General features: G+C 35.4%; 4 protein-coding genes across 5 annotated transcripts; all 4 read left to right on the top strand.

Annotated features, from left to right (window-relative positions):
- The first annotated feature begins 2,246 nt into the window (after window positions 1-2,246).
- LOC125197281 lies at window positions 2,247-5,158 on the top strand. Its single transcript, XM_048096006.1, has 3 exons — window positions 2,247-2,451; window positions 3,886-4,386; window positions 4,452-5,158. The coding sequence occupies exons 1-3, from the start codon at window positions 2,265-2,267 to the stop codon at window positions 5,030-5,032; spliced, it is 1,269 nt and encodes a 422-aa protein (XP_047951963.1). The 5' UTR covers window positions 2,247-2,264; the 3' UTR covers window positions 5,033-5,158.
- Window positions 5,159-12,890: 7,732 nt separating this feature from the next.
- Window positions 12,891-14,800, top strand: LOC125194367 (cytochrome P450 710A11). Its single transcript, XM_048092548.1, has one exon. The coding sequence runs from the start codon at window positions 13,030-13,032 to the stop codon at window positions 14,533-14,535; it is 1,506 nt and encodes a 501-aa protein (XP_047948505.1). The 5' UTR covers window positions 12,891-13,029; the 3' UTR covers window positions 14,536-14,800.
- A 6,373-nt stretch (window positions 14,801-21,173) lies between these two features.
- On the top strand, window positions 21,174-22,944 carry LOC125194368 (60S ribosomal protein L18a-like). Its single transcript, XM_048092549.1, has 4 exons — window positions 21,174-21,332; window positions 21,444-21,559; window positions 21,773-21,836; window positions 22,328-22,944. Exons 1-4 carry the CDS (start codon window positions 21,318-21,320, stop codon window positions 22,667-22,669), a joined length of 537 nt encoding a protein of 178 aa, XP_047948506.1. The 5' UTR covers window positions 21,174-21,317; the 3' UTR covers window positions 22,670-22,944.
- A 1,208-nt stretch (window positions 22,945-24,152) lies between these two features.
- Window positions 24,153-25,965, top strand: LOC125197213 (cytochrome b561 domain-containing protein At4g18260-like). 2 transcript variants are annotated; one of them, XM_048095926.1, is made up of 4 exons: window positions 24,153-24,422; window positions 24,499-24,654; window positions 25,150-25,298; window positions 25,475-25,965. In XM_048095926.1, the coding sequence occupies exons 1-4, from the start codon at window positions 24,312-24,314 to the stop codon at window positions 25,866-25,868; spliced, it is 810 nt and encodes a 269-aa protein (XP_047951883.1). In that variant the 5' UTR covers window positions 24,153-24,311; the 3' UTR covers window positions 25,869-25,965. The 2 variants fall into 2 exon arrangements, with proteins under 2 accessions (XP_047951883.1, XP_047951882.1); XM_048095925.1 differs by having other exon boundaries at window positions 24,154-24,422; window positions 24,487-24,654.
- Window positions 25,966-27,090: the final 1,125 nt, after the last annotated feature.

Raw genomic sequence — 27,090 nt, 5'->3', positions numbered from 1 at the left:
TTTTAGAAAATTTTGTTTTGTATGTTAAATGGAGAGAGAAAATATAATTTTTATATTTATGTGAAAGAGAACTTTTTCTAAAAAGGAAAATGTGATATCTTTTGTGGGACAAACTAAAAAGGAAAGTGTGACATCTTTTGTGGAATGGAGTACTATTATTTATTTGCATGGTATGTACTTGCATGGTATGTACGATGTCGTTTTAGTTCTAATTGTCAAATAAATTAGTAAAATAAAAGAAACGAAGAGAATGACAATTAAAATACTGTTAGTGGATAGTATATCCATATTCTTATTAATGGTGGAATGTAGGAGTATATGTTTTAAATAGATTAATGTACATGAGTAATGAATTTGGAAAAACTTTCCACGAGTGGAAATGTGATACTCTACTCTTATGAGAAAGGAAAGTATCATTATTTTTATGGGACGAATTGAGCGTGAATTATTATTTTTTATTTGGATATGAATATGAATGACATTCAATTCTCATATAGCGTGTGAAAAAAACTCAATTTAATTTGTCGCCCATGTTGTATTAAAATTTATAATTTCAATTTTCATATTACGGATTAAAATTTAGTACTGTACTTAATTTAAGGGTGTAATAGAAAATGGGTTAGAAAAGGTCATATGAATAATAGTAGTAGTAATGTTTTGTTAGTCTAAAATTAATCTTAAAATTATATTCTCTTCGTCCCATAAAAATATTTATTTTTTCTTTTTTTAGTCTATCCCACAAAAATATACATTTTTTTATTTTAGAAACTCTTCACTCTCTGATGAGGTGAGACTCATTTTAGACTAACAATACTTTAATTACTTTTTCTCTTTATTTTTCTCTTACTTTACCAATTTTGCATTAATACTAGTGCCGATCGAAGTCAAAGTGCATATTTTTTAGGAAATGAGGGTGTATGAATATTGTACTCCCTCCGTCAACTATTATAAGACCATATTTGACCGAACATGAATTTCAAGAAATGTAATAGAAGATATATTAGAAAATGTTAGTGAAAGGTGGATCCTACTTTTATATAGTACTACCTCCGTCCCACAATAATAGTCACACTTTGTCATTTTTGTCCGACGCGTGATAAGAGTCACACTTCACTTTTACTATAAATGGTAAGTAGATCACACGTTTCACTAACCCACTTCACTCACACTTTATTATAAAATCAATATAAAAAAGTGTCTCATATTCCACTAACTTTTCTAACCCACTACTCCCTTCGTTCCATAGTAATAGAGTCATTTTGTCATTTTTGTACGTTCCATAGTCATTTCTCTTTTTAGTAAAAATTAACACATTTTTCCACACCTACTGTATTCCCTCTTAGTTTATTCCCTTTTCATCTCTTTATCTTTTTCATTTTCCACGTTACTCTCCTTTTACTTAACTCACCTAACACAAATTTTCATAATCTCCATGCCGAAAAGAAACATCTCCATTACTATAGAACAGAGGGAGTATTATTTAAATTTCTTAAAACTCGTGCCCATAATAAGAGTGACTCATATTATATGACGGAGAAAGTACTTATTAGTTTTATAATGAAATGTGATTAGATAAAATTAGTAGAATAGGGAGTCCATTACCAAATAAAACTATCTAAAGATGAATGAAACTTGTAGGGGTAATTACAATTTACATACAAAATGTTTTACTAATGTTTCAATTGAGTACAAAATGTTTTAAGTTAATAAATATCATACAAAAGGTTTGATTAGTGTTACGAATTAGTACATTCCATCTAAAATCACTAACACTATAACTATTTCTTATTTTTCTTCAAAATTATGCCCTAAAAAATATGATATTATTTCTCTAAATAATAATAGTACCTTATGCTTTGCCATATGGGCATTTTATCAAGCAATGAATTCACATTTAACTTTCAGCTAATATTTGTATCTAATTTTAGAGTCGAAAGAATGAAAAATAAGAAAAAATAACGATGTTGGTGATTTTTAGACGAATTATACTAATTCGTAACATTAATCAAACTTTTTGTACGATACTGTATTTGTTAACCTAAAATATTTTATACTCAATTGAAATATTGGTGAAATATTTTGTATGTAAGGTATAATTACCTCGAAACTTGTAAGGTAAATGGGATTTGTATTGTCGGGTGAATGAAAATGACAAAATTAGTCCTGCTTCTACAGTGGTTTTTTATATAGTTTTGAAAATGGCCCACTCGAGCAAGCAGCTCGAATCTCGGATAAAAGGACAATAGCTGTGTCTATTCCATTCCATGTCTCTCTCTTCCCACTCTATACAAAACTGTACTCCTTCTGCTTTCAACAATTACAACACACGCATTGAGAGAGAAAGGGAAACGGCTCAAAACATGGTTCCCAGCTCTACATTATGCTTCCGCCTCTCTCTACTTGCATTTCTATTCGCTTTCTCAGCTGCTGCTGCTGCTCTGGTTGAAGACGGTACGCTCTCTCTCCATCTCTCTCTAATCCAAGATCTGCACATTTGGATGAAAAATGCCTTGCATCTGTTTGTTAAAATGCCTCAAACCAGTCTAGTGCTGTGTGTGTTTGAGCCAAATTTGTAAAGGCGGTGGCATAAAAGTTTTTTAGGGGAATGTGTTTGATGATTATTCACCTCGCTCAACGCCTTCGACATGAATGACGGTGGGACCCACACTTAAATAATTCTATTATTCAATTCATTTTACGTTTCTTGCGCCAACTCTCACATTTATTGTGGATTAGTAATTTCTGTCCTACACATTCTTACATTGCTTAAAATCGGAGTACAAAGAATGGATATATCGTGATTGTGAACTTATAAAATACTAACTCAATTCTAGCTCATCAAATATCTCTAATTACTACTTCAACTCCTGATGTGTGTTTTTGTAAGAATTTCACTAGCTTAGCACTACTAGAATAGTGCCACTACAAAGTTCATATACACAAGTTGTTGGGGATATTAATATGTTAGGCAATGTTATATAATTTGGGAAAACGATGTCTATGTGTCACACCATGGCAAACATAATAGTGACAATACTTTAAACCCTAAGCCCTCAATTACTTAGTAGGAGTAGTATTTTATTTGAGGTTAATGTGTAATTGATTTTTTTATAAAATTATACTTATTCTCTTGATTTATCTCGATTATGCTTAAAAACACACATAGAATAATTGTTGTTAGGAAAATTAAAGAACCTCATCCTCATCACTGCGCTTGCTTTTTGTTCCTTTTTTTAGTTGCTGGATTATTGTCAACAGTACTTTTATCTTTTAATATCTCCAATACTTAGCAAAAAATTTATACTGAGAATTCGAATTCGAATTATTCACATTCCCAATTGTAGATGAAACTTTAAAAAGCAAGTTTTTAAGTAATGGAGTAATTCGATATTCAATGTGAATGCACACGTATCCATCTTTATGTTATTTTCGATAGTCAATGTGAATGCATATGATAGATCTAGATAATAAAACAATTTTATCGATTATTGGGCTGCTGGGCTCCAATGTTGAAAATGAACTTATATTCCTTTTTTGTTCTATTTTGCCTCTTTTCCTTTATTTATTTTTCTCAGACGCGGTTTCTTGAAATTGGCTAAAGGGCAATTCACTTTTTTGTCTTTTATCATTGGTCTATTCATTTGTTGGGCTTTTTCGAGCATATTTTATTTTTTACTTTTATACAGTTTTTTCTAATTATCTTAAAAAAAATTTACCATTGTAATCTTTAACTAAGTAATAAATGAAGGTAAAATAGAGAATTTGTAGTTGTAACAAATGTGAAAACTGGAAGTGGAATAAATTGATGAAGTAGGATTAGATAAAACTAGAAACATATTTGTAAACAAAAAAATGTAATATAGTGTCTTCATTTTAAAATTGCAGGGGAACTAGTGAATGGAGACTTCGAAACCCCGCCAACAGGCGGGTTCTCCTCGGAGGCGGGGATCTCTGACGGCCCCGTCTCGATCCCCGGGTGGAAGACCAATGGGACGGTGGAGGTGGTGGAGTCAGGACAGAAGCAGGGCGGCATGATCCTGATCGTGCCGCAGGGGGCCCATGCAGTGAGGCTGGGGAATGACGCCGAGATCAGCCAGGAGGTGGCGGTTGAGAAGGGAGCCCTCTACTCTGTCACGTTCAGCGCCGCCCGCACATGCGCCCAGCTCGAGTCGTTGAACGTGTCGGTGCCCCCAGCATCCCAGACCATCGACCTCCAGACGTTGTACAGCATCCAAGGCTGGGACACCTACGCCTGGGCTTTTCAAGCGGCGGAGGCAGAGGCGCGGGTCGTGTTTCGGAATCCCGGCATGGAGGACGACCCCACATGTGGCCCCATCATCGACGATATTGCCATCAAGAAGCTGTTTGTGCCGGATAGGCCGAAAGGTTTGTTTCATCATTTTTAAAAAAAATAATAATAAGTGGTAGGAAATGACCATTTTGATACACAGATAACGCGGTTGTAAATGGCGATTTCGAGGAGGGGCCGTGGATGTTTAGGAACGAGTCGTTGGGCGTCCTCCTTCCGACCAATCTCGATGAGGAGACGTCCTCTCTACCGGGTTGGATGGTGGAGTCGAACAGAGCCGTGCGCTATGTGGACTCCAACCACTTCACCGTCCCCGGGGGCAAACGAGCAGTGGAGTTGCTATCAGGGAAGGAGGGGATAATCTCCCAGATGGTGGAAACCAAGCCTAACAAGCCGTATAGGCTGACGTTCTCGTTGGGGCAGGGGGGAGATGCCTGCAAGCAGCCGTTGGCGGTGATGGTTTTTGCCGGTGATCAGGCTGAGAACATACATTACACTCCTGACTCCAACTCCACCTTCCAGACCGCGAATGTGAACTTCACGTCCAAGGCAGAGAGGACGCGCGTGGCCTTCTACAGCGTGTACTACAACACGAGGACGGATGACCTGAGCTCGTTGTGTGGCCCGGTTGTGGATGATGTTAGAGTTGAGCTTTCGGGGTCGAGCAAGGCTAGGTTTGGGGGGTTGGGATTCATGTTGTTGATGGTTTTGATGTTGGTGTAGATTGGAAATGAGGGTGTTATGTTTGTAATATGTGGAATTGGGAGCATAGGTAAACCAAGCTTCCATATTTTGTTTGTGATGTGTTATTCAAGTTTGAAGTAATGGAAATTAAACTGTTTTCGTTTTTGTATTGGGCTCAGGCTTGGTCGGCCCAATTGAAGTTTTTCACTGAATTGAGCCCGATTATGTTGGGCTTTGTTAAACAGATCCACCTAAGTTAACTCTCTCTCTCCAAAAAAAAAAAAAAAACAATGCATCAATTTCATTCTGTTGAAGCATCTTTGTATTGCTGATGCTAGTAGATTATATCGATTAAATTAATGTCATAATAATGAAGCTATACGTAGGTGAACAAATATTCTTTAATTACTCACATTATAATACTAACATTGAGAAGAACCCTTCATCATCGTAGCAGGAGCCACTACTTAAATATTTATGTCCTATGATTCTATGACCTAATAACAATTCAAAGTGGGGTCAGGTCCACCTAGCATAAAGCATAGAAAAATACACCAAATTAAATGTATTAACTCTGTTAGGTGTAATTAATCTATAATCAATTGAATAATAATTTCAATATATTGGATAATTTTATTTTAAAACTTCCTCCGTCCCATAAAATAGTCTTCTTTTTCAATTTTGGTCCGTCACACAAAATTAATTAATTTCTTTTTTTGGCAAGTATTTTCACTCTTAAATGGTGAGCTTATTTTTCATTAATAGTAATACTTTATTCATTTTTCTTTCTATGTATTTCATACTACTCAAAATTCTATTTTTATGGAATGAATAGAGTAATGGTTATTCAATTTGAGAAAACGCTCAGCCACTGCTTATAAATATATTCATATAGAAAATTAAAAGATTCAACCAAAAAAATTAAGATTACTGAAGATTCTCGATTAAAAAGCCTTGGTATAGCGTACTTGTACATGTATAACCTCCTCAATTACATATTTCGAAACCTAGTTTGCAAATATGTTGATTAAGAATAAGAACTCAATTAGTTGTTTATGAAAACTTAGTGTAAACGTCAGATGAAATAAAATATGTCATTTTAGGATTTGATTATGGAATTGTCGCTTGAGAATCATTTTACTGCAATTAGTTTTGCTTATATATGCATTGTTATTTTGGTCGATTTTGACATATAAGCACGATTTCTTGTATATTCAATCGCGATCTCAATCTTCACATACAACACGCTTTTTTCATATTCCATCATAATCGCCTAAATGTCTCACTGCAAGATTTATAACTGGGGAAATTACATATTCAAATCCAAATTTAGGATTATTTGTCAAATTTTGAACACACTTTCGACACTTAACCTAGAATATATAGGACTTTATAATTGTACTAATAAGTCAAAGTTGAAAATATGTTTGTTATTTGATAATCAACCCAATCTTTGGGGTAAATACTTAATTTTCCCTTTATAAATTATAATAAAAATTTTATTTCACTTTTACTATAAGCTGTAGAGTAACTATTTCACTCATTTCATTCACATTTCACTAACATTACTTCAATTATTTTTTTCTTTTATTTCTCTCCTACTTTATCAAGTTTATATTAAAACTTATATCTTCTCCAAAATTTTTATTTTCAAAGGATGAAACGAGTATATAAAAGTGTATCTACTTAGTTTTTATCATTTTAACTAGGAAATGTGATGGGAAAAGTACTAGGAAATGTGATGGCCCACGCTTTTGTGTTTGAGACTTTGAGTATATTTAATCCACCCACAACTTATGCAATAGAGCTCATGAAGTATGGATGGATCTATATGCACTCTACAAGGGCCAAATGCCCCACTTCAAAAGAATTTATTTATGCTATTTTGATCAATATTTTTATTTTTATTTTTAAATATCTTTATAAATGCCCATTCTCAAAACCTTAAAATCTCTTTGTATAGAATTTTGCCCTATTTATAGAGAATTTCTGGCTCGTCCATGGAAGTAAACATAGCATGCAATAGAGCTTATGAAGTAAACATATTCATATAACATAAGAAATAAAATGATAAACATAAGAAAATGTCAAATCGAATTGAATGCGTGATACGGTTATGCACCACAATGCATATCACGTGTTTTGATTACAAAATTGAATCATATAGTATTAAGGCATTAGTTATCTTAAGCACAAAATTTTTAAAAAAAAACAAAAAAACTCAATGTTCAAATGCAACATATATAGTAGTAATACATACTACTTATTTTTCAAGTAAGGAGGGCCTTTATTGAGGGAAATTGTTGATGTCGTTTATTTGGTCAAGTTTTGTCATATTATGTGAGAATGACTTGTAACTAACATTATTACTATAAGTGGATATCCTATATATTCACAATTCATAAGTTATTTGTCTTCCTGGATATCCTACAACCAAAAGGAGATCTTATAATTCAAATTTCATAATTGTGTCACGTATGGATAAATTTCAGTTTCATAAATTATGTCTACCAACATCTCATGAGCAAACTTAAGAAAATGGTTTCACATGCGCAATTTTCTATTCCTAATCGGTTAATAAAAGGTTGAAACATTTAATGGTGTTGACGTGTTGTAATCGCCCTATTTTAAAATTTATACGAAGATTGTAAGATTGAATAACAATTGTATATAGCTAATTCTTTAAAGTATACTGTAAATAAATATTACTCCAGTACTATAAAAAATCACAACATTTTATAGAATATTAGTCATTATTTAGCTTGTCTTTTAGATATATATACACGTTACATTTTCACGACAACAAAGAGTATTCCTTATCGATCTTAATCTCTCTATCATAAGAAGAAGATATGTGCATACGGCATATCAACAAAATGTCATTTCCACGTCTCCATATATTGGAAACTTTACACAACTGTTTTTAATATAATGTCAATCTATAATAAATTGTGTAGTAGTACTAATTTTTATTGCGTCACGCATAGGAGTCTTAATTATAGTATAGTCTTATATCTAACTTCAAATCCACTTTTAAGACTGCATATATGATAAAATAAAAAAAAATAAAAAAAAATTCCTCATTCTAAATTCGTCAATATGAACAAAAATATAACTGAACAAAATAAGAAGCCAACACATGCCCAGCTGGGAGTCTGGCCAACTCGCACCACATTCAACACATTTTATAATTATCATCTCCATCCATCTACTATCGTCTATCAATCTTGTTAGCGGAAGATATAAATTTTTAATACGAAAAATAATGAAAAATATTGGAAGAGAAATTAATAGAAAATAAGGTTTATTTAACGAAATTACTATTAATTTTTTAAAAAAAACATGATTATTGATTGTCCTGTGGACGTAGAGAGCATAAGTATATATAACTCATCTTTCTGATTTGAAAATGAAATAAAAATTCAAATCTTAAATTATCAATAAGATTATCTATTGCCACTGTTTTTTTTTTCCTAAAATAAGGAGTAAGATTATTTAGTTAGTAAACTAATTCAGACTTTCTAAATTACACAATGCAACAATTTAATTTTTTTCACAACTATATAAAATAATTTATACTCCTTCCGTCCCAAAAAATAGGAATTTTTGAAATGACACAAGTTTTAATGCGAAATTGATAAACTAAGCCAGGTAGAAAGAAAAGTGTTTTAGTGAAAAATAGGTTACACCTCATTGGAGAGAAGGAAATTGCCTAAAATAGAATATTTTTATTTTTAGGGAACGAACCATAAGATAAAAAAGAATTTCTATTTTTAGGGATCGAATGAGTACTTTCTTATTTCACTAGAATAGACATATTTGTTCATTCTAGTTTGTATATCAAGATCGTTTCTATTCATATATGGTACTATATATTTTCCATTTAATGAGATCAATTCTATATTTTAGGCCTGTCAAATCGGGTACCCGTGGATACCCGATCCCAAATTTTCTAAAATCTAATACTCGATACCTCGATCCGAAAATGATTTCGGGTACCCAAATGGCCAGATACCTGACTGGGGTATCCAATCCCATTATGGATTTTTATTTTAATTTTTTAAAATTATAAGAAAATTAACTACAAATTTTTAGAAACTCAAACTTGTAGTTCGAATTTGATACAAACTTAAAGTAGTTCGAATTTAGGATAATCCCGATGAAAAATCGGGAAATTCGGGTATAACCGATCGGGTATCCGATATCCGATAATCCAAAAATCCTATACCCGAACCCGATCCCGATCCCGAAACCCAAATATTCGAGTATCGGATATTCAGTTACCCGATATTTCGGGTTTGGATATCAGATATCCAATTCCCGATATTCATTTTGACAGCCCTACTATTTTTCATTAGTAATATTATTCTAACTATTATTTTTCTTATCTTCTTACTTCTATTGTTTGACTAATTTTACATTAAACTCGTATGGTTCCCTATCAAAATTATATTTTGTGATCATGTTTTAATCGTGATTGACTAGATGTTTCTTGTTTGAGTTTTCGTTACTAAACTATACTTTGAAGTTTCATAATTGAAAGACGCAACCGAAAGTTTAATTAAAAAATAAGATATTGCTGCCCTAATATTCGTTAGACTAAAAGGTAATCTCAAATATTAATTTGATTTATGTGAATTCGGACCATAAATTTTATCAACGATGTGAACATTAAACATGTTAATCAAATTACAAGTGTAACAACCTCACTCTTAGATTGACGGTTATCCAACATGCCAATATAAATTTTTCCGATATATTTTGTTTTCACTCGCACGCTCCATACGATGCTTCAAGGGGGTCGGTCACCCATCTCAAAATTTTCCTAAGCTAAGCACTTTTAACATTAGAGTTCTTTATGAAATGGACGTCAGAAAAGAAGATGCTCTTAGTTGGATGAGTAGCCCCTATCAAATCTATTAATCTCTCATTGAATATACAGTGATTATCACATGCGTACCTTGTTGAATGAGTGGCATCTATCAAATATATTAAGCTCTCTGAATATGCAGTGACTGTCACGTACGTACATATTCTCATATCCTTCTCTTTCTAGTATATTTCAGTACATTCATGTAACTCTCCACTTTACAAGTAGTAGTCGCTCCTTATCGGTGTCTATGCACCAACATTCATTAGGAGCTGCTCCTTGTTTATACACTGACGATCACTCGCTATTTTTACCCTAGATACTACAACAACATTAGAGCATCCATAATGGCTTTAGGCCAGCCATAGGCTAGCCACAAGCTAGCCACTATCTCTCCTTGCCACGTCATCAGCACTAAAAATCCACGTGTCACATTATCATTTTAATCAAATAGGCTAACCTAAGGCTAGCCGCAATAAAAATAATTCAAAAACAACTATATTTACGATAAATTACGTAATTAAATTTACGAGACATATACGGGAAACTTCATTAATTTCATTTAAAAAAAGGTACATTCATTTAAAAAAAATTACATAATAAAGAAAAAAACTATCGCCGTGCAATCTTCCGTACTCACAACTCTTCAATTATACCCTTTTGGAGTTGAATATGAGCATCAACTTGACGCATGTCGGCATGTGCCTGGAGACGGCCGGCTTCATCGTGAGGTACCCCCTTCGTACGTTGGGGGTGGCCACGCCGTGGCTTGGACCGGCTGCATCAGTATCGTCATTGGCCCAATTAGTCAGTTGTACGCCTTCGTCTTCGACGATCATGTTGTGCAGGATAATGCAGGCGTACATTATATCAGCAATGCATTTGACATCCCACAAACGCGTTGGACCTTTAATTGTCGCCCATCGAGACTGGAGCACACCAAATGCGCGTTCCACGTCCTTGCACGCCGACTCCTGCCGTTCCGCAAAGTAGGCCTTCCTGTCATCATTTGCGTGCCTGATCGTCTTTACAAAGACATGCCACCTAGGGTATATCCCATACGCAAGTAGTAGCCCATATCATGCCGGTTGCCGTTGGCCACAAATGAGACGGCCGGACCGATGCCCTGACACTTCTCGTTGAAGAGGGGCGACGAGTTGAGGACGTTGAGGTCGTTGTTCGACCCGGCTACCCAAAAATAAAAAATTGCGCCGTGGCCGATCGCTCGCCGATCAGCACGCCACAATAGCGGCCAGCGCCGGAAATCGGCTGCTGCGCTCGCCACGTTTTTTTCGCCAAAATGCCGTTGGCGGTTCCAATGGTTCGGCTAGGCGACCGGCTAGCAACGCGAATCGACTAGCCGGTGCGCTAGTCCGCTATTGTGGATGCTCTTATATAAGTTTAAGAGTGAACTACGGAAATGGTCCCTGGACTATGGGTTTATCTCGTCCATAGTCCCTGGACTTTAAAAATATCGCCAGTAGTCCCTGGACTAAGGGTTTATCTCGAAATTGGTCCTTTTGGCTTTTTTTGGTACGAAAATACCCTTTGATATTATTTTGGGGGGTTTGGGTAATTTGGTCTTCTTACACTTTTAACATTTTAAATCTGATATTATTTTAGTTATGTACTAACTTTGATATTATTTTAAATTTATCATCCCTTTTCCCTTTTGTCATCCTTCACTTTGTTACTTTATTTCAATATTAGATTTAATTTTACAAAATTTTAAATTTTAATTTTTAAATATCAATAAATTTTTTTAATTATAAAAATATTAAATAGCAAAAATTAATAGTTATAATCAATATTTGATAGTGTATAGTACTATGTAATCAATAAGGTATGACAACGCCTTAGTTTTAATCAATATTTAATTAGCTTTAATAATAAATAAATTATATAACACAATTTATTCTGAAATAAATATGCATCTAATGTAAGACTAATATAATTTTTGTTTATTAATTTGAAAACAATCAAAATTTACTAGAAAATTTCAACAAAAATACTCCTATATAAAATTTTAAGTAGGATCAAATTTTTAGTCAACTTCATAATATTTAATCACAAGCAATTATAACAACCGAACGGAGGCTAAATAGAATAACTCTTATTTTTCCATCATGATTAATATTATTTTTCTGTACTTCTTCAATTCAATTGAATATTATATTAAATAACAAAAATTAATAGTTTTTTTAATCAATATTTATAGTGTCCATGAATTAATAGTTTTCATTAAAAAAATTTATTGATATTTAAAAATTCAAATATTAAATTTAATTTTATAAAATTAAATCTAATATTGAAAAAAAAAAAACAAATTCAGTGAAGGATAACAAAATGGAAGAAGAATGATAATTTTGAAATAATATCAAAGTTAGTACATAACTAAAATAATATCAGATTTAAAATGTTAAAAGTGTAAAAAGACCAAATTGCCCAAACCCCCCAAAATAATATCAAAGGGTGTTTTCGTACAAAATAAAGTCAAAAGGACCAATTTCGAGATAAACCCTTAGTCCAGAAGACTACTGGCGATATTTTTAAAGTCCAGGGACTATGGGCGAGATAAACCCATAGTCCAGGGACCATTTTTGTAGTTCACTCTAAGTTTAATACTTGCCTTAAATTAAGTGATGATGTGATTAACCAATTGTTGATTCACACCAAAATTCATCAGTATACACCAGTAAAATGTTCAAATTAATAAATTAACTTCCTAAATTACATAAGCAAAACTTCCTAAAAACTAAATTAATATCTAAATTTTAAAGAAAAAATAATTTTTAAAGACTGCAGTCGCAACCGATATCCTTATAGCTGACCCTTGAGTGGAACTACACGTTAGCAGTGCTGCAATGGCGCCGTGATATCTCCTCGCGTTCGGCCGCTCAGCCTTGCCACAAATATACAACTAAAAAATGAACGAGTTCATTTAACTGTTATAATCCATAGCCGTCTTTCCTGATTAAACTAGGGTTTATAAATAAATAAACAATATATGGAGTAGGCACGGCCGATTATCCAAAACGCTAGACACTATAAAAACAATCCCCTCCAAACTCTGTTCCACTTTCCCCCTCTGTATCGCTAATTTCGCCAACTAATTCAATTTTGAAACAAACACTTAACCATTTGTAGAGCGAGAGAGAAATTAAAAATGGAGCTCACCTGGAGCTCGATAACCCCCTTCTTCCCTCACATAATCTCCATTCTCGCTCTCCTCCTCTTCCTCGAGCAGCTCTCCTACCTCAAAAAGAAGCGCTTCCTCCCCGGCCCCGCCCTCGTCCTCCCCTTCGTCGGCAACGCCATCTCCCTCGTCGCCGATCCCACCAATTTCTGGAACCGCCAATCCGCCTACGCCAAATCCACCTCCATCGGAATCTCCGCCAACTACATCATCGGCCGCTACATCCTCTACGTCTACAGCTCCGATCTCTCGCACAAAATCTTCGCCAATGTCCGCCCCGACGCCTTTCACCTCGTCGGCCACCCCTTCGGTAAAAAGCTCTTCGGCGAGCACAATCTGATTTACATGTTCGGCCAGGATCACAAGGATCTCCGCCGTCAAATCGCGCCTAATTTCACTCCCAAAGCGCTCTCCATTTACACCCATATTCAGCAGACGATTATAATCCAGCATTTGGCGCGCTGGCTGCGTCAATCGCAGCCGGATAAATCGGTGCCGCTCCGGATTTTGTGCCGAGATATGAATCTCGAGACCTCGCAGACGGTTTTCGTCGGGCCTTATCTCGATGAATCCGCGCGGGAGCGGTTTAACGTCGATTACAACTTTTTTAACATTGGATTGATGAAGCTGCCGATCGATCTTCCTGGATTTGCCTTCCGCAACGCGCGGCTTGCGGTTGGGAGACTGATTGAGACGCTCGGAACCTGTGCGGCGGCGAGTGAGCGGCGGATGGAGGCGAAAGAGGAGGAGCCGTCGTGTTTGATCGATTTCTGGATGCAGGAGAATCTGCGGTTGGCGGCGGAGAAGGAGGAGGAGGACGAGTGCAGCCACCGCGAAATCGGCGGTCACCTCTTCGATTTCCTCTTCGCCGCGCAGGACGCCTCCACTTCCTCGCTGCTCTGGGCGGTGGCGCTGCTCGACTCGCATCCGCAGGTACTCGCACGAGTGAGGGAGGAGGTCTCGCGGCACTGGTCGCCGGAGAGCGGCGCCGCGATCAGCGGCGACCAGCTCCGAGAGATGAAGTTCACCGAAGCGGTGGCGCGTGAGGTCGTGAGGATCAGAGCGCCGGCGACGATGGTGCCGCACATCGCCGGCGTTGACTTTCCATTGACCGAGACTTACACCGTGCCGAAGGGCACAATCGTGTTTCCATCTGTCTTCGACTCATCTTTCCAGGGATTCACCGAACCGGAGAAGTTCGACCCGGACCGGTTCATGGAGCACAGGCAGGAGGACCGGGTTTATAAGAAGAACTTTTTAGCGTTCGGGTCCGGGGCCCACCAGTGTGTGGGGCAGAGATACGCGATCAATCATCTGATGTTATTCATCGCGATATTCACTTCGCTGATTGATTTCAAAAGGGATAGATCCGACGGCTGTGATGAGATCGCTTATGTTCCAACAATTGTGCCGAAAGATGATTGCAGGGTTTTCCTGTTGCCGCGATGCAGTGGATTCTTCCCGCCTTCGTATTGAGTCATCGGGAATGCCCTTATTTTTAAGGGACGTGGGTGTGCTGGGGGATAAAATTATCTTTGGAAAAAAACAAAAAAATATTTAAAATTATGTTTTCGGTTTGATTTATTTATTGGTGAAATAATTGGGTGATTTGATTGGGTGGCAAATATTCAGGGTGTTCGTTGCGGGGGTCTGTTATTGTTATTGTAATTGTCATTATGTTGACCGCTGTTAATTTAATTTTTCAATTTTTATTCAATGGAATTCAACCATTTTTTAGGAATTACTACTTTGTTTGCAAATTAATTATTGTGGTATTTATTCATTTCGTGTCAGTGTCAGTTCCTTTAACTGGCTCTTTTGTCAATACATTTGCCATATTTTTACCCTTTTGACTTGGGCTGACAACGCGAACTTTGGATTGTTATTTTATTTTGACACATTTTCTAAAATTAAAATATCAATATTCTATTAGTTCTCTTATTTTATTCCTTTTATATAATTTATAAAATAATTCACATACATTCTCACACTGAATATAAAATACTTCACTTAGAATAGGATGGAAGGAGCATAAAGTATGTAATGCTTTTTTGGTAGTTCCATACTATATCAGACCATAAAAAATAATTTTATGAAATGATACTGCAGTATGAATTTTAATATAAATTTAATAAAGTAAAAAAGGTAAATTACGACAAAAATTTCAATTCTTGTTAGCTAAATTAAAAGCTCGTGCTATTGCCAAGTGGTGATAAAAAAAAAAAAGAACAACCGAAAAATGGAGTTATAACTTAATGTTCTCAAATAAGGAGAATTAGGGGGTCAAGTACCTAAATTGCGATTGCAGGCGAAATGGAAATAGTAATAAATTAATACGTAATCCGTACTTGTTATTTGCTATTAATTATTTGCTATTAATATTCTCTATTTATTGAAATGTGGATTGGCCTTTGACCGATGGAGGTATGCTATCATATCATCCAAGTTTTTGGACTTTGAATATTGATAATTCAGTACAGCTATACCAATTTGATAAAATTAAAAGTGATGCTTACATAAGTTGCGTTTGTAATTTGCATATAGATTAGCGGATGTAATCAAATCAATCTGACTTAAACCATATTACTACTATTTTAGTGCCTATTTGTATAGAAACCTTCCGGATATAATTTTCATAGTACTATTCATCATTAATAGTTGAAAGAAGGGGGGGTTGTGGTTATATCATTACTAAATTAATTAAATCTGGATCAATCCAACCCATAGTTATTGTGAAGAGTGCAAAGTTGATGTTGTATGATCTGTCAACCAATTTTATTATATGATGATGAATTGATGATGATGATGATGATGATGATGATATCATAACAGTATTCAATTTGTGCATAAACTAATGAGACTTCACTGTTGAATGTTGACAATTTAATTTGTGATAAATGAAGCTTCTTATTCTTTGGTTCTTCGCAATTGAAAAGTCGTTTGTTGACTGCAGCAAAATACATTCGTCAAGTGTTACAATACAAATTTTATTTTGATACGGCGAAAATTACTTTGAAATGACACTATATTTTTCTTACTTTGACACTACATTTCATATTTTTAGAGATTAAATTGTAATTTTATTTTTTTTTCTTTCTAGAACGTTCATTGTTACTATGATAAGGTTAATTTATGTATAGAGTATCACCAGCTAATGACTAAAGTTAGACTTGTAGTACGTGCGCGTTGATAATTAAGTTAGTGATAAGTTTGATTGACTTTTTTTTTAGATTCTACCATATCTAAATTAAAATCTATGATAGTACTATAATTTTATAGAATTGACAGCTCATAGTTTCTAATTTTTCACAAACTTGATGCATGATTCGAATCATTTTGATTAAGATCGAAACCTTACTTGGAGTCAAATTAATAATCTCTATTGTTAAAGCAAGTCTTTTGACGCAACTTGATTAATAAGTTACTTAATTTGAATTACTTGGATTTTAAAACTTTGGTTGAGCTCAAATATACTACTCCACATTTGTAGTAACTGATTAATTTACTCGCCTCAATTATACCCTATCTAGCTGGGTTTGAATAAAAATACTAAGTAAGATGGCTACAAAGTAGCTTGGCCCCAACTCTAGTAATTAAGTTAAGTAAACCAATTAGATACGTCGAATTTCAATTGGACCAACTTTATGACAAATCAATATATACAAGTGTGATCTGTATAAATATAATTAATTTAAATATAATTCATATCTCAGTTGCTAAAAACAGTCCCTTTTTCTGGCTTGTGATGATTTGGGGAAATCAAGATTATTGCATATTGGCTACATGACGTTGGCCGAATTGCAAAATTTCACTTTTTCTGCATATGTCTGAAAATGCAATGAATTTTTTAGTTGTAAAATTTTATTTGTGCACAACCAATTTGTTTCCTTCCCAAGAATGCTTTGCGCCCAATGAATTTCAGCTTTGTTGTTAGACAATGACTTTGATCCCACGTTCATTTTTATTGGCTAATCAATATAATTATAAGAGAGAAAAGAAAACGACATTAGAAGTCAAAAACAAATTGCATTTGCTTTAAACATGAATATGCCAAATGAGAACGACGAAATGTACATACTTTTGGAAACATTGTTGGAATAAAATATAGTTGTAGCCTAATTTAGAAAACTCAAAAAATTATACATTTTGATTTGATTAAACATATATGTTTGAATAATTGAATTGTACTATCATGATTGGAGATGATAATACTCCAGACATAAAGAGGTATTTAACGAAGGCGTAAAAATTTGAATGCTTTAAGTTTCGTTTAAGTCAAATTCCAACTTTGAACTTAATTTTCTAATCTATTTGCTACTATATTCCATTTCATTATGCTTGACCAATAATGAAAACTGGAGACTAGAGATTCATCCATCAAAAATTTCAAAGGGAAATCCAATATTCATTTTTCCACCATCTTCTTAATCTTAAGATAAGTATTTTATTAATTTATGGGATCATATGATATGATTGATGAAAGCAATTGAAATATTGACAGTTATATAGTGATATATGCATAGTGAAATACATGGTTGTGAAAAAGCTAAATAGTCAAATATATTCAAAGTTACTCCACCACTATGAAGTGTCAAATATGATCAATCAATACTTATACATATTCCTATTCCAAGTCCTACTAAAAGAAATAAACAAAATAACTTCATCATCGTCGTCATCATTATAATTGATAAATAGATGATATCCATCATCTTACCCCAAAGAAGTCTTTGTCTCAGTTTATAAAATGAAAAAGCAAGATGAATCAATACAGTGAAAACTAAGAGCGTCCACAGTGGAAGGGCCGCGGCTCTCGGCCCGGGCTTGGGCAGCCCGCGACCCCCCACTACTGAGGCGAGGGGTGGACGCGGCTCGGGGGGGTGGACGAGGGAGAGCCGAGCGCTCGGCCAGGCCGAGGCTCTTGGGCACGCGGCTCGGCCCGCCACTGCAAGGGCCAAGAGCCGCGGCCCTGCCCACCGATTTTTATTTTTATTTTTATTTTTATTTTTGTAAATTCGAAAATTATATTTATAAATACTATATTCATTCCATTTTTTTTATCTTCCTCAATTCTAAACCCTAAAATTTCAATCTCTACCATTTTCAAAGTCTACAAAATGCAAGGTGGAGATGATTCTCCCGGCTATGGAGAATCGGGATTTGGCGCATTTTCGTCTTCCCAACCGTGGAGATCGAGTCCGACCCCCCCTACAACGCACCTGTGGAGTTCACAATTGCCGCCGCCGTGGCAACAGACACCCCAACTCCGGGGTCAGTCCTCCTCTCAGCCGCAGAGGAACGTGGGTCGTCCCCAATCGGGGTTCGGCGACTACCGACCCAATATGGACGCAATCAACAACCCTTCTCAGCAATTCCAATCCTCCCAATTCCAATACACCCAATCCCTTCTATCTGAATTTGATAGATTCACGTTGGAACAATTGATGGGAACACCACCAGAGACCCCGGTGTCCGGTACTCAAGGCGGCCGTGAGCGAAATCAAGGCGTTGGGGGCGAAACGGCGGCGGAGGTGGGCGAAATGGCGGAAATGGTGGGGGGCGAAGCGGTGGCGGTGGTCGAAGCGCCGGCCACCGAGGAGAGTAGGGCACCGGAGGAGGTGGCGGCCGAGGCGGCGGACGCGGCGGCGGCAGCGGCGATGGCGATGGCGGTGGCGGTGGAAGCCGGCGGTCGACCTACTATAGCAATGAAGAATCCATTGTTGTAGCCAGAGCCTGGTATGCGGTCACGACCGATTCTATAGTCGGTACGGATCAGACCGACGTTTGCTTTTGGAATCGCGTTCTCGATGTGTACAACGAATTCAAACCAGATGGGAGCGTCGAGCGTACAGCTAGCCAGGTCCGGAAGAAGTTCGGAAGGATTACTAAAGCGTTGAAGAGGTTCAATGGCACATACGAGACCCAACTCCGCCTTGCTGAGAGCGGCCGCACTGAAGCCGACGTACGAGCGTTGTCGTATCAGTTGTACAATACTGAATCGTGGCCGAAGTTTACCTACTGGGACGAATACCTCGTTCTACGTGACTGCCCGAAATTTAGGGTCCTCATCGACAAAGATCCTGTCTCTGGGCCGAAGCGGACTAGACTGGGCGTCGGCAACTACAGCAGTAGTAATGACTCACGCGCCTTCGACCTGAACGATGATGCTTCGGAGGAGGAGCCCCTCTCCAGACTCTCTCGGCGCCCACGTCCGCAGGGCCAGCGTGCCGCAATCCGGGAATCTAGAACCGGCTCTCAGTTCTCCGCTGCGACCTCTACAGCAATGCCCTCAACACCGCGGGCGGCTTTGGCTCATACCCTAGAGGTGCAGATGATGAAGCAACTTCAGGAGAATTTGGCCTTGTAAGAGAAGTCAACTGATCCGGAGACTAGGAGATTCTACTACGACCTCATTATTCGACTGAGGTTTTAGTTGGGATGGTCCGATGGGTCGCAGACGGGCGGTGCCAGCGGCAGTGGGGTCGGTGCAAGTGGCAGTGGCGGCGGTGGAGGCGGTGACGATGATGTGATGGATGACGATGACGACACCGAGTAGTCGGGCGGTGTGCGTCATTTTTTTTTATTGTATTTAAAACATTGTCGTTGTATAATTTTACCCTATCTATAATACGACGACAATTTGGTTTCAATTATTTTTAGTAATTTTTAAAATATGCATTTTTTATATGAATATGATTTTTATTCTAGTAATATTAAAATATACTAAAAATGTATAAAAGAATTTTTAATTATTGAAATATAAAAAAAAAATGGTGGCCCTCCGGGCCACCATTGTAGTGGCCAAGTTTTGAGGGCAAGGGCCAAGTTTGTTGGGCATGCCCAAGAAATGGTGGCTTGGGCATACTCAAGAGGGCCACCATCGTGGACACCCTAACATGTGTTGATCATTAGCAAAAAAAAAAAAAAAAAAAAAAAAAAAAATCGTTATCCAAATTTACGAATCTACAATTGCAAACTAACATAAATTTTAACGGAATCCATTGTCTTACCAAAAATAAATTCTGGTCTCAAGAATCAAAGTTTCCTAGATGAAAAAACATAATAAACCAATATAAATGAAAAAGTAATTTGTTTTGTTCATTGCTTCTTTAATTGGTATTTCAGTTTAGCGACATCCTCAATCTTACCAAGATAACAAAATTCGTACTCAAAGGTAACAAGATGGAAAATCATAATGAATCAATAGAAAAGAAAACTAATTGTATTTATTCATTACTCTCTCCGTCCCACAATAAGAGTCACATTTTGTTAATTCGGTTCGTCTCTCAATAAGAGTCACATTTCACTTTACCATAAATGATACTCCTAGTATATAGGTTTCACATTTCACTAACTCACTTCACTCACAAACCAATATAAAAACATACACCCCATATTCCACTAACTTTTCCAACCCACTATTTTTTAAGTTTCTTAAAACTTCTGCTCACACTAAATGTAACTCTTGCTCATACTAAATGTAACTCTTACTATGAACGGAGGGAATATTTTATAATAATTGATATTCCTCTGTGTCAATCAACATGATAGTTTAGTATACTAGTGTATTAAAATAGAAAGGAAAAAAAGTAATTATAATAGCAACAGAGAAAAAAATAGTTAAATTAGTTAATTGATCTCGTTAACCCATCCCAATTGTCACCATTGATACAATCCATAACAGGTCAATTAAAAGTCATATTCTCTTACTAGCAAAAGGAGACAAAATCATGACACAAGAATACCTGCAGCCTGCAAATTAAATGGGACTAAACTTCAAGAAATTACTGTTGCTTTTATATAATTTTATTTTATTCCTAAAAATTGATAATAGTACTAGTAATTACTTAAATTGTGAGTATTTTTTTTTTTTATTAGACCAAAGGTATCATCAATCAACATTTTCCGTACTGATTTATAGGTACCTCGAAGGGTGGAATCGGTGGTTTGTGAGAGATATTTTTAATAACGTGTCAAATGATGAGAATATTATGACAAATTAAAGGACAGACCAAATTGTTATAATACTAGAGTCCATGTAGCAATAGTAGAGTTAAATGGAAAAGTTGAAAACTGATGTATGATATGTAGACATATTCAATAAGAGCCCAAATCCAAAAAGAAATGAGGAAGACAGGCCCAAATGAAGTTAGGGGTTTAATTTTAACACTCTTCTTCACCATCTCAACCGTATAACCCTAGATACTGCCCCCGCCCGCAGGCTTTGAGGAGAGAGAAAATTTGAGCTACCGGGAAAAATGGTGACATACAAAGTATGCTCTCGCTCTATCTGAATTTGATCGCTGATGCACTTGTTTCTGTTTTCGATTTGTTTGTTGAAATGATGAGTACTGATTTGATTTTGTGAGCGGCGGTTTTTGCAGTTCCACCAATACCAGGTGGTCGGAAGAGCTCTGCCGACGGAGACGGATGAGCACCCCAAGATCTACCGGATGAAGCTATGGGCGACCAACGAGGTCCGCGCCAAGTCCAAATTCTGGTAATTTTGAGCTTCGGTTTCATAATGCTTCTGTGTGTGGAGCTAGATGACCTATATTCGTTCGTCTTTGTTATTGAAGAAATGAATTGCTAGTTGATTATTTGGAAAATGAGACAAATGATTTTTTTTTGTGGTCAATTATTTGAATTATTAGGTTACTACTCAGAAAATTGTTTTGGAATTTAGATTCAATGTGTGTGTTTATCTATGAAGGTACTTTCTGAGGAAGCTTAAGAAGGTGAAGAAGAGTAACGGGCAGGTTCTTGCTATCAATGAGGTATGTATATTATTTGAAACCTCATCTTTTTGGTTATTATATCTGAATACAGATGTTTTTATTGAATTAAGTTGTCACTTAATTATTAAGCAGAAAGTTGAATGTGATAACGTGCTTTGTTCGTTTGGTTATTCGTTTTTGTCTTTGAATTGTTTTTCAGTGCTATGCAGTTTGGACATTTAGGCTTCAGCTCATTTTAGCTAAAAAAAATACTAGTGAGAACTTGTTCTTCAGATTTCGCAACATGCACAACATGCGCAGTTTAAGTTGGTTTTGCATCAAACATCAAACAGTACTATAATGTATGCAATTAGCGTTCTTAAAATATCCCCCTTGCTTGAGTAGACTTTCTTATATTATGTGATTGCCTTAGTTATGGTTCATTATGTATAGAACATTATGCTGTGTGCTTGTCGTAGGACATGTTCGTGTTTCTTGCCCCTCAAAACCTTGTACTGAATTTGCATCCTTTGCCATTTCTTTCATCATAGATTTTTGAGAAGAACCCAACCACAATCAAGAACTACGGGATCTGGTTGAGATACCAAAGTAGGACTGGGTACCACAACATGTACAAGGAGTATCGTGACACCACCCTCAATGGTGGTGTCGAGCAGATGTACACCGAGATGGCTTCCCGCCACAGGGTCCGCCATCACTGCATTCAGATCATCAAGACAGCCACTGTCCCAGCCAAGCTTTGCAAGAGGGAGAGCACAAAGCAGTTTCACAACTCTAAGATCAAATTCCCCCTGATGTACAGGAAGGTGAGGCCACCAACGAGGAAGCTCAAGACCACGTACAAGGCAACCAGGCCCAACTTATTTGTGTAAGGAGCTTCGACGAGTGTTGGATGGTGAGATTGACCTATTTATGCAAGTTATCAGTTTTGAGTTTTGGTGGACTTATACCTTGTTTGCCTTGAACATTAGACTTTTATCTATAGGATTGAATGTTGTTAATTTCAGAATTCTGCTTCTTATGATGCTCGTCTTGTTTTCTGGTCTATGTTATTTTTTGTTCTTATGTGGCTTCAGGCAATCTAGAAAGTGATTCTTGTGTATTTTCGAGCCCTATTACTGATTAATTCAAGAATAGTTACCGACTACTTACATTTGAATATATGCTTGAAATTGGATGTCTGATGTTTCTTTGGAATGATCAATTGATTGAAATTGAAATTGAACACTGGAATTTATTATTTTTAGGTGTAGTCTTATGTTGAAATATTCGTGCTTGGTTTTCTAATTTTGTCATGAAAAAGATTTTTTAAACTCAAAACATATCGTATCGAGTCAGGCAAACCATATAAGTTCTTAATGTTTTTGATTCAAACAAAACAAAATCCGACTGAATTATTGATACTTAAAGGCTTGATGATTGAATCTAAACAATCTTTTTATTATATTATCAATTATATCCCAACCTCTGAAACAAGCTTTCTGTTTAACACCTAACCCTTTCATTTAATTCAGTTTTTTTTTCTAAACTAAATAAGCACAATTGCTATTTAAGAGTTGGGCGAAGGGTGTAAAATGGAGTTTTAAGTAAATTAAGTTGCATCATGATATCAAGGTAATCTAGATGTGGAGAATAATATTTAATTGAAGGTTGTAAAATGGAGTTTTAAGTAAAGTTACAAGTTATTGTTTGGTAATGCACCATGCTAGGATTCAGTCATCTAATTGAAGCTCTTATGACAAAATTGATAGAGTTTATAATCGTTGAAATTTATTACTATCAATTTTAACATTTTCATCATTAAATATTTCATCTTATTTTAATTTTTTATAAATAGACCCCACATTTCACGTATTTCACTCCTATTTTATTATTCAATTAATATATATTTTCATTAGCTCATTTTACTCTCATTTTATATTAAAATATAATTCATATTCTACTAGTAATCTTTTCCATCCACATTAAACAAATAATTAGATTTAAGAGCTAGTAATACTCCTTGTGAGCGTGGTTTTCGTTGTTGTCCAAATGTAGCTTCAAATTAAAGCAATGCAGATTTCAGATACATAATTATTAGGACAGTAGATCATAAGAATAAAAAATAGACTTGGGGATTTAGGGTGATATTTTAATAACTTAAATATAAATGATAAACAGACACACGTTTCTCGTCAGAGAACATTAACTCGTCTAAACCTAATTCACTCTAATAAAGATTAAGACTATCATTACCATGAAGATAAATACAGTCCATTTGATTACTTCTTTACAAAAAGGCATCCATGTCAAAAAGTAAAACAAACATTTTCAATGAATAAAGATAGATAATCAAAGAAACACACCATCATTGCAAGCTTGGAAAAATAACATTTTCACCAAAACAAAACGAATATAAAAGAATCAATCTAGTCCCATCTATTGCCACAACCTTAGATCATCCAAAAAGACAGCATTAAATTCACCAAACACCTCAAAACCTCCCTTCAAAATCTTGAAGGAGGAAAACAAAAGATGTCTACTTTAAGCATTTTTAGTGTTGCCATAGCTCCTCTACTTCTTGCACATTTATGTGAATCTTCAGCTTACAAAAATCAAGCTTCCGGCAGCCTCAACGAACACGATGTAAGTACTCTATTTTTGGTGTAGCCGGAGTAGCTCAACTGGTTCTAAAAAATGTATCTTGCAGGAAAATTCTCAGAGGGTGTTTAATATTGTAGTTCATGGAATCTTGCTGTGGGCATCAATGGGATTCTTGATTCCTTTGGGAATATTGGTGATGAGAGTTTCCAGTTGCACAAGTGAATTTCAACCTTCTAGGCACAAAAAAGTGTTCTATGTTCATGCACTTTTGCAGGTATAGTCACTCTATTTCAAGAAATTGAGAAGATAGGAAAAGAAGAAAAACTAAAATGCATCAAAGAAATGAAAAAAATCAATATACTACTAGTATCATGAGTTTTTCAGATGGTTGTGATCAAAATCATTGTGTTACTTTATAGTCTATGGTTTTACTGCATTTTCATAAAGCATAATCATGATTTTCTTTTAATACTATTTAGCATGGCCATTGTGTCTTGAAAGTCCATGAGTAGTGGAGTATTAGATACACTAGGGCTAGTATTTTGGTACACATACTTACCTTTTTTTTAATACATTTTGAAGTGTGATTCGATTAATTACATTGCACTTGCACTTGCACTTGCACTTTCAGTTTAAAAAATTAATAGTACTACTATTACTATTTTATACTCCATGACATTGTATGTTGCTTGTATGAATTAGTGTCTTATTTTTTCTTCAATTTCACTTTTTAATTGCTAATTAAAGTTATACTTCATATAATTGACAGGTACTTTCGGTTCTACTTGTAACCGTTGGAGCAATTTTATCAATCAGAAACTTCGAGAATGCATTCAACAACACACATCAAAGACTAGGGCTGGCTCTTTATGCTGCTATTTATATGCAACTTATCCTCGGATTTAAAAGACCTAAAAGGTATAACTAATTTATATCCTAAATCCAAATGTAGTTGAAATTATTTTGTGGGAGAAGTATTTTTTTTAACCACTAAGATGACACATTATTGCATATTGCTCATCACAATTAACTTAAGAAAAGAAAAAGAAACCATTTTATTTTGCTAATTTTTTCCTTTTCCAATTTTTGTGCAGGGGGACTAGAGCTAGAAGTGCATGGTACTTGTTACATTGGTTACTAGGCACAATAACATGTTTGGTTGGAGTCTTGAATATCTACACTGGATTACAAGCCTACCACATAAGAACTTCAACAAATACAAGATTTTACACCATAATCTTCACAGCTCAATTATCTTTCATGGTAATTCTCTATCTTTTCCAAGACAAATGGGATTACATTTTAAGACAGGGGATGCCACCTGGCGTTGTTGGTACTTATGGAAACAGTGATATACCATTGCCAATAACATTATCTCAACAAGTGGAAGATGATCAAATCAAGGATTCCTTCCCTATGAAGAGCAATGCATTGGGCACTCATTTTTCAAGAACCAATGTGCTCAATAAACTATTTCAACTGACTTGAACTTATTCTATCCTTCTAGTATGTTTTTAGGTTTAATTGTCAAATAATGCACAACATTTCCATCAATTTTTAATATAGACATGATTTAATAGGACCAGCTTTCGGTTTGTTACATGTTCGATTCCCTATTTTTTTGTCCGTGAATAGTATAATTTCTTTACCACGTGGACAATATTTACTAGCCACGTACAAAACTGATGATCATGGAATACAATTTTTTTGTTAATTAAAATCTCTGTTTGTGCAATTAACTGCTTAGTCTCTCCTATACAAATTAAATATTGCGGTTCTTAATTGATTCTTAATTGATATGTAAGTTTTGCAATTTAATACTCCCTCCGTCCCAATAAATATGAAACGTTTGCTTTTCGGCACATGATTTTATGTAGTGTTGTTTTATGAGTTAAAGAAGAGAGAGTAAAGTAAGAGATGGAAAAGTAGAGATAAAATTATTTCTATTTTAAGAAACGTTTTCCTTTTTGGGAACGTTTCATTTTTAATGAGACTATCCAAAAAGAAAAACGTTTCATTTCTAGTGGGACAGAGAGGGAGTACTAGCTAGTGGAGTATGATAGACTGATAGTACCATTGTAAATTTGTACATATATAATGAACACTATATCAAGCACATTGTTAGCTCTGTATTGAGCTTTAAGGAACTTACCATATCTTGAAGGGATAAGAATATGTACATTTTTTAGATACAAGACCACTTGAAGCTCGTCTTGTGAATAAATTTTAAAAAGAAACACACACAAATATTACTATATTTCATTAATAATATTTGACTATGGAACTTGAATTTGACTACAGAACTCACATATTCTCTATCATTAATAAATTCAAGTATTATTTCATTGTCAATACATCACATTATTTGCCCATATCCCAATTCAAGTATTATTTCATTGTCAATACATCACATTATATGCCCATATCCCGTTGACGATATCCATTTTAAGAAAGAAGACAATATCCTTAAAACATTAAAAACATATCCCCCTATTTATCTCGCACATACTCCCTCCATTTTTTAAAAGAGTGAATTACGTATTTAGAACCTATACTTATCACGATGAACATTTGCAGTTCCTATACTTGCAAAATATCATTTGCGGTCCATATACTTGTACTTATGCACGTTTTAAGGTTTTTTTCACTTTTTGATCTTTTTTGGACGAAAATACCCCCAAAAGTGCTAAAAGGCAAATTTGTACACTAT

Source organism: Salvia hispanica, chromosome 6 (genome assembly GCF_023119035.1).
Source record: "Salvia hispanica cultivar TCC Black 2014 chromosome 6, UniMelb_Shisp_WGS_1.0, whole genome shotgun sequence".
Lineage (NCBI taxonomy): Eukaryota > Viridiplantae > Streptophyta > Magnoliopsida > Lamiales > Lamiaceae > Salvia > Salvia hispanica.
Note: the sequence above shows the minus strand (reverse complement) of the source record. Positions and strands in the feature narration are given on the sequence as shown.

What these genes read in the sequence shown, in the direction of transcription:
- LOC125194367 (XM_048092548.1), top strand. Translation starts at nt 13,030, where the DNA reads ATGGAGCTCACCTGGAGCTCGATAACCCCCTTCTTCCCTCACATAATC.
- LOC125194368 (XM_048092549.1), top strand. An exon ending in CGCGCCAAGTCCAAATTCTG is followed by an intron (nt 21,560 to 21,772) that starts GTAATTTTGAGC and finishes TTATCTATGAAG; the next exon opens with GTACTTTCTGAGGAAGCTTA. An exon ending in AGGTTCTTGCTATCAATGAG is followed by an intron (nt 21,837 to 22,327) that starts GTATGTATATTA and finishes CTTTCATCATAG; the next exon opens with ATTTTTGAGAAGAACCCAAC.
- LOC125197281 (XM_048096006.1), top strand. Translation starts at nt 2,265, where the DNA reads ATGTCTCTCTCTTCCCACTCTATACAAAACTGTACTCCTTCTGCTTTC. An exon ending in TGCTGCTCTGGTTGAAGACG is followed by an intron (nt 2,452 to 3,885) that starts GTACGCTCTCTC and finishes TTAAAATTGCAG; the next exon opens with GGGAACTAGTGAATGGAGAC. An exon ending in TGTGCCGGATAGGCCGAAAG is followed by an intron (nt 4,387 to 4,451) that starts GTTTGTTTCATC and finishes TTTGATACACAG; the next exon opens with ATAACGCGGTTGTAAATGGC.
- LOC125197213 (XM_048095925.1), top strand. Translation starts at nt 24,312, where the DNA reads ATGTCTACTTTAAGCATTTTTAGTGTTGCCATAGCTCCTCTACTTCTT. An exon ending in GCAGCCTCAACGAACACGAT is followed by an intron (nt 24,423 to 24,486) that starts GTAAGTACTCTA and finishes TGTATCTTGCAG; the next exon opens with GAAAATTCTCAGAGGGTGTT. An exon ending in ATGTTCATGCACTTTTGCAG is followed by an intron (nt 24,655 to 25,149) that starts GTATAGTCACTC and finishes TATAATTGACAG; the next exon opens with GTACTTTCGGTTCTACTTGT.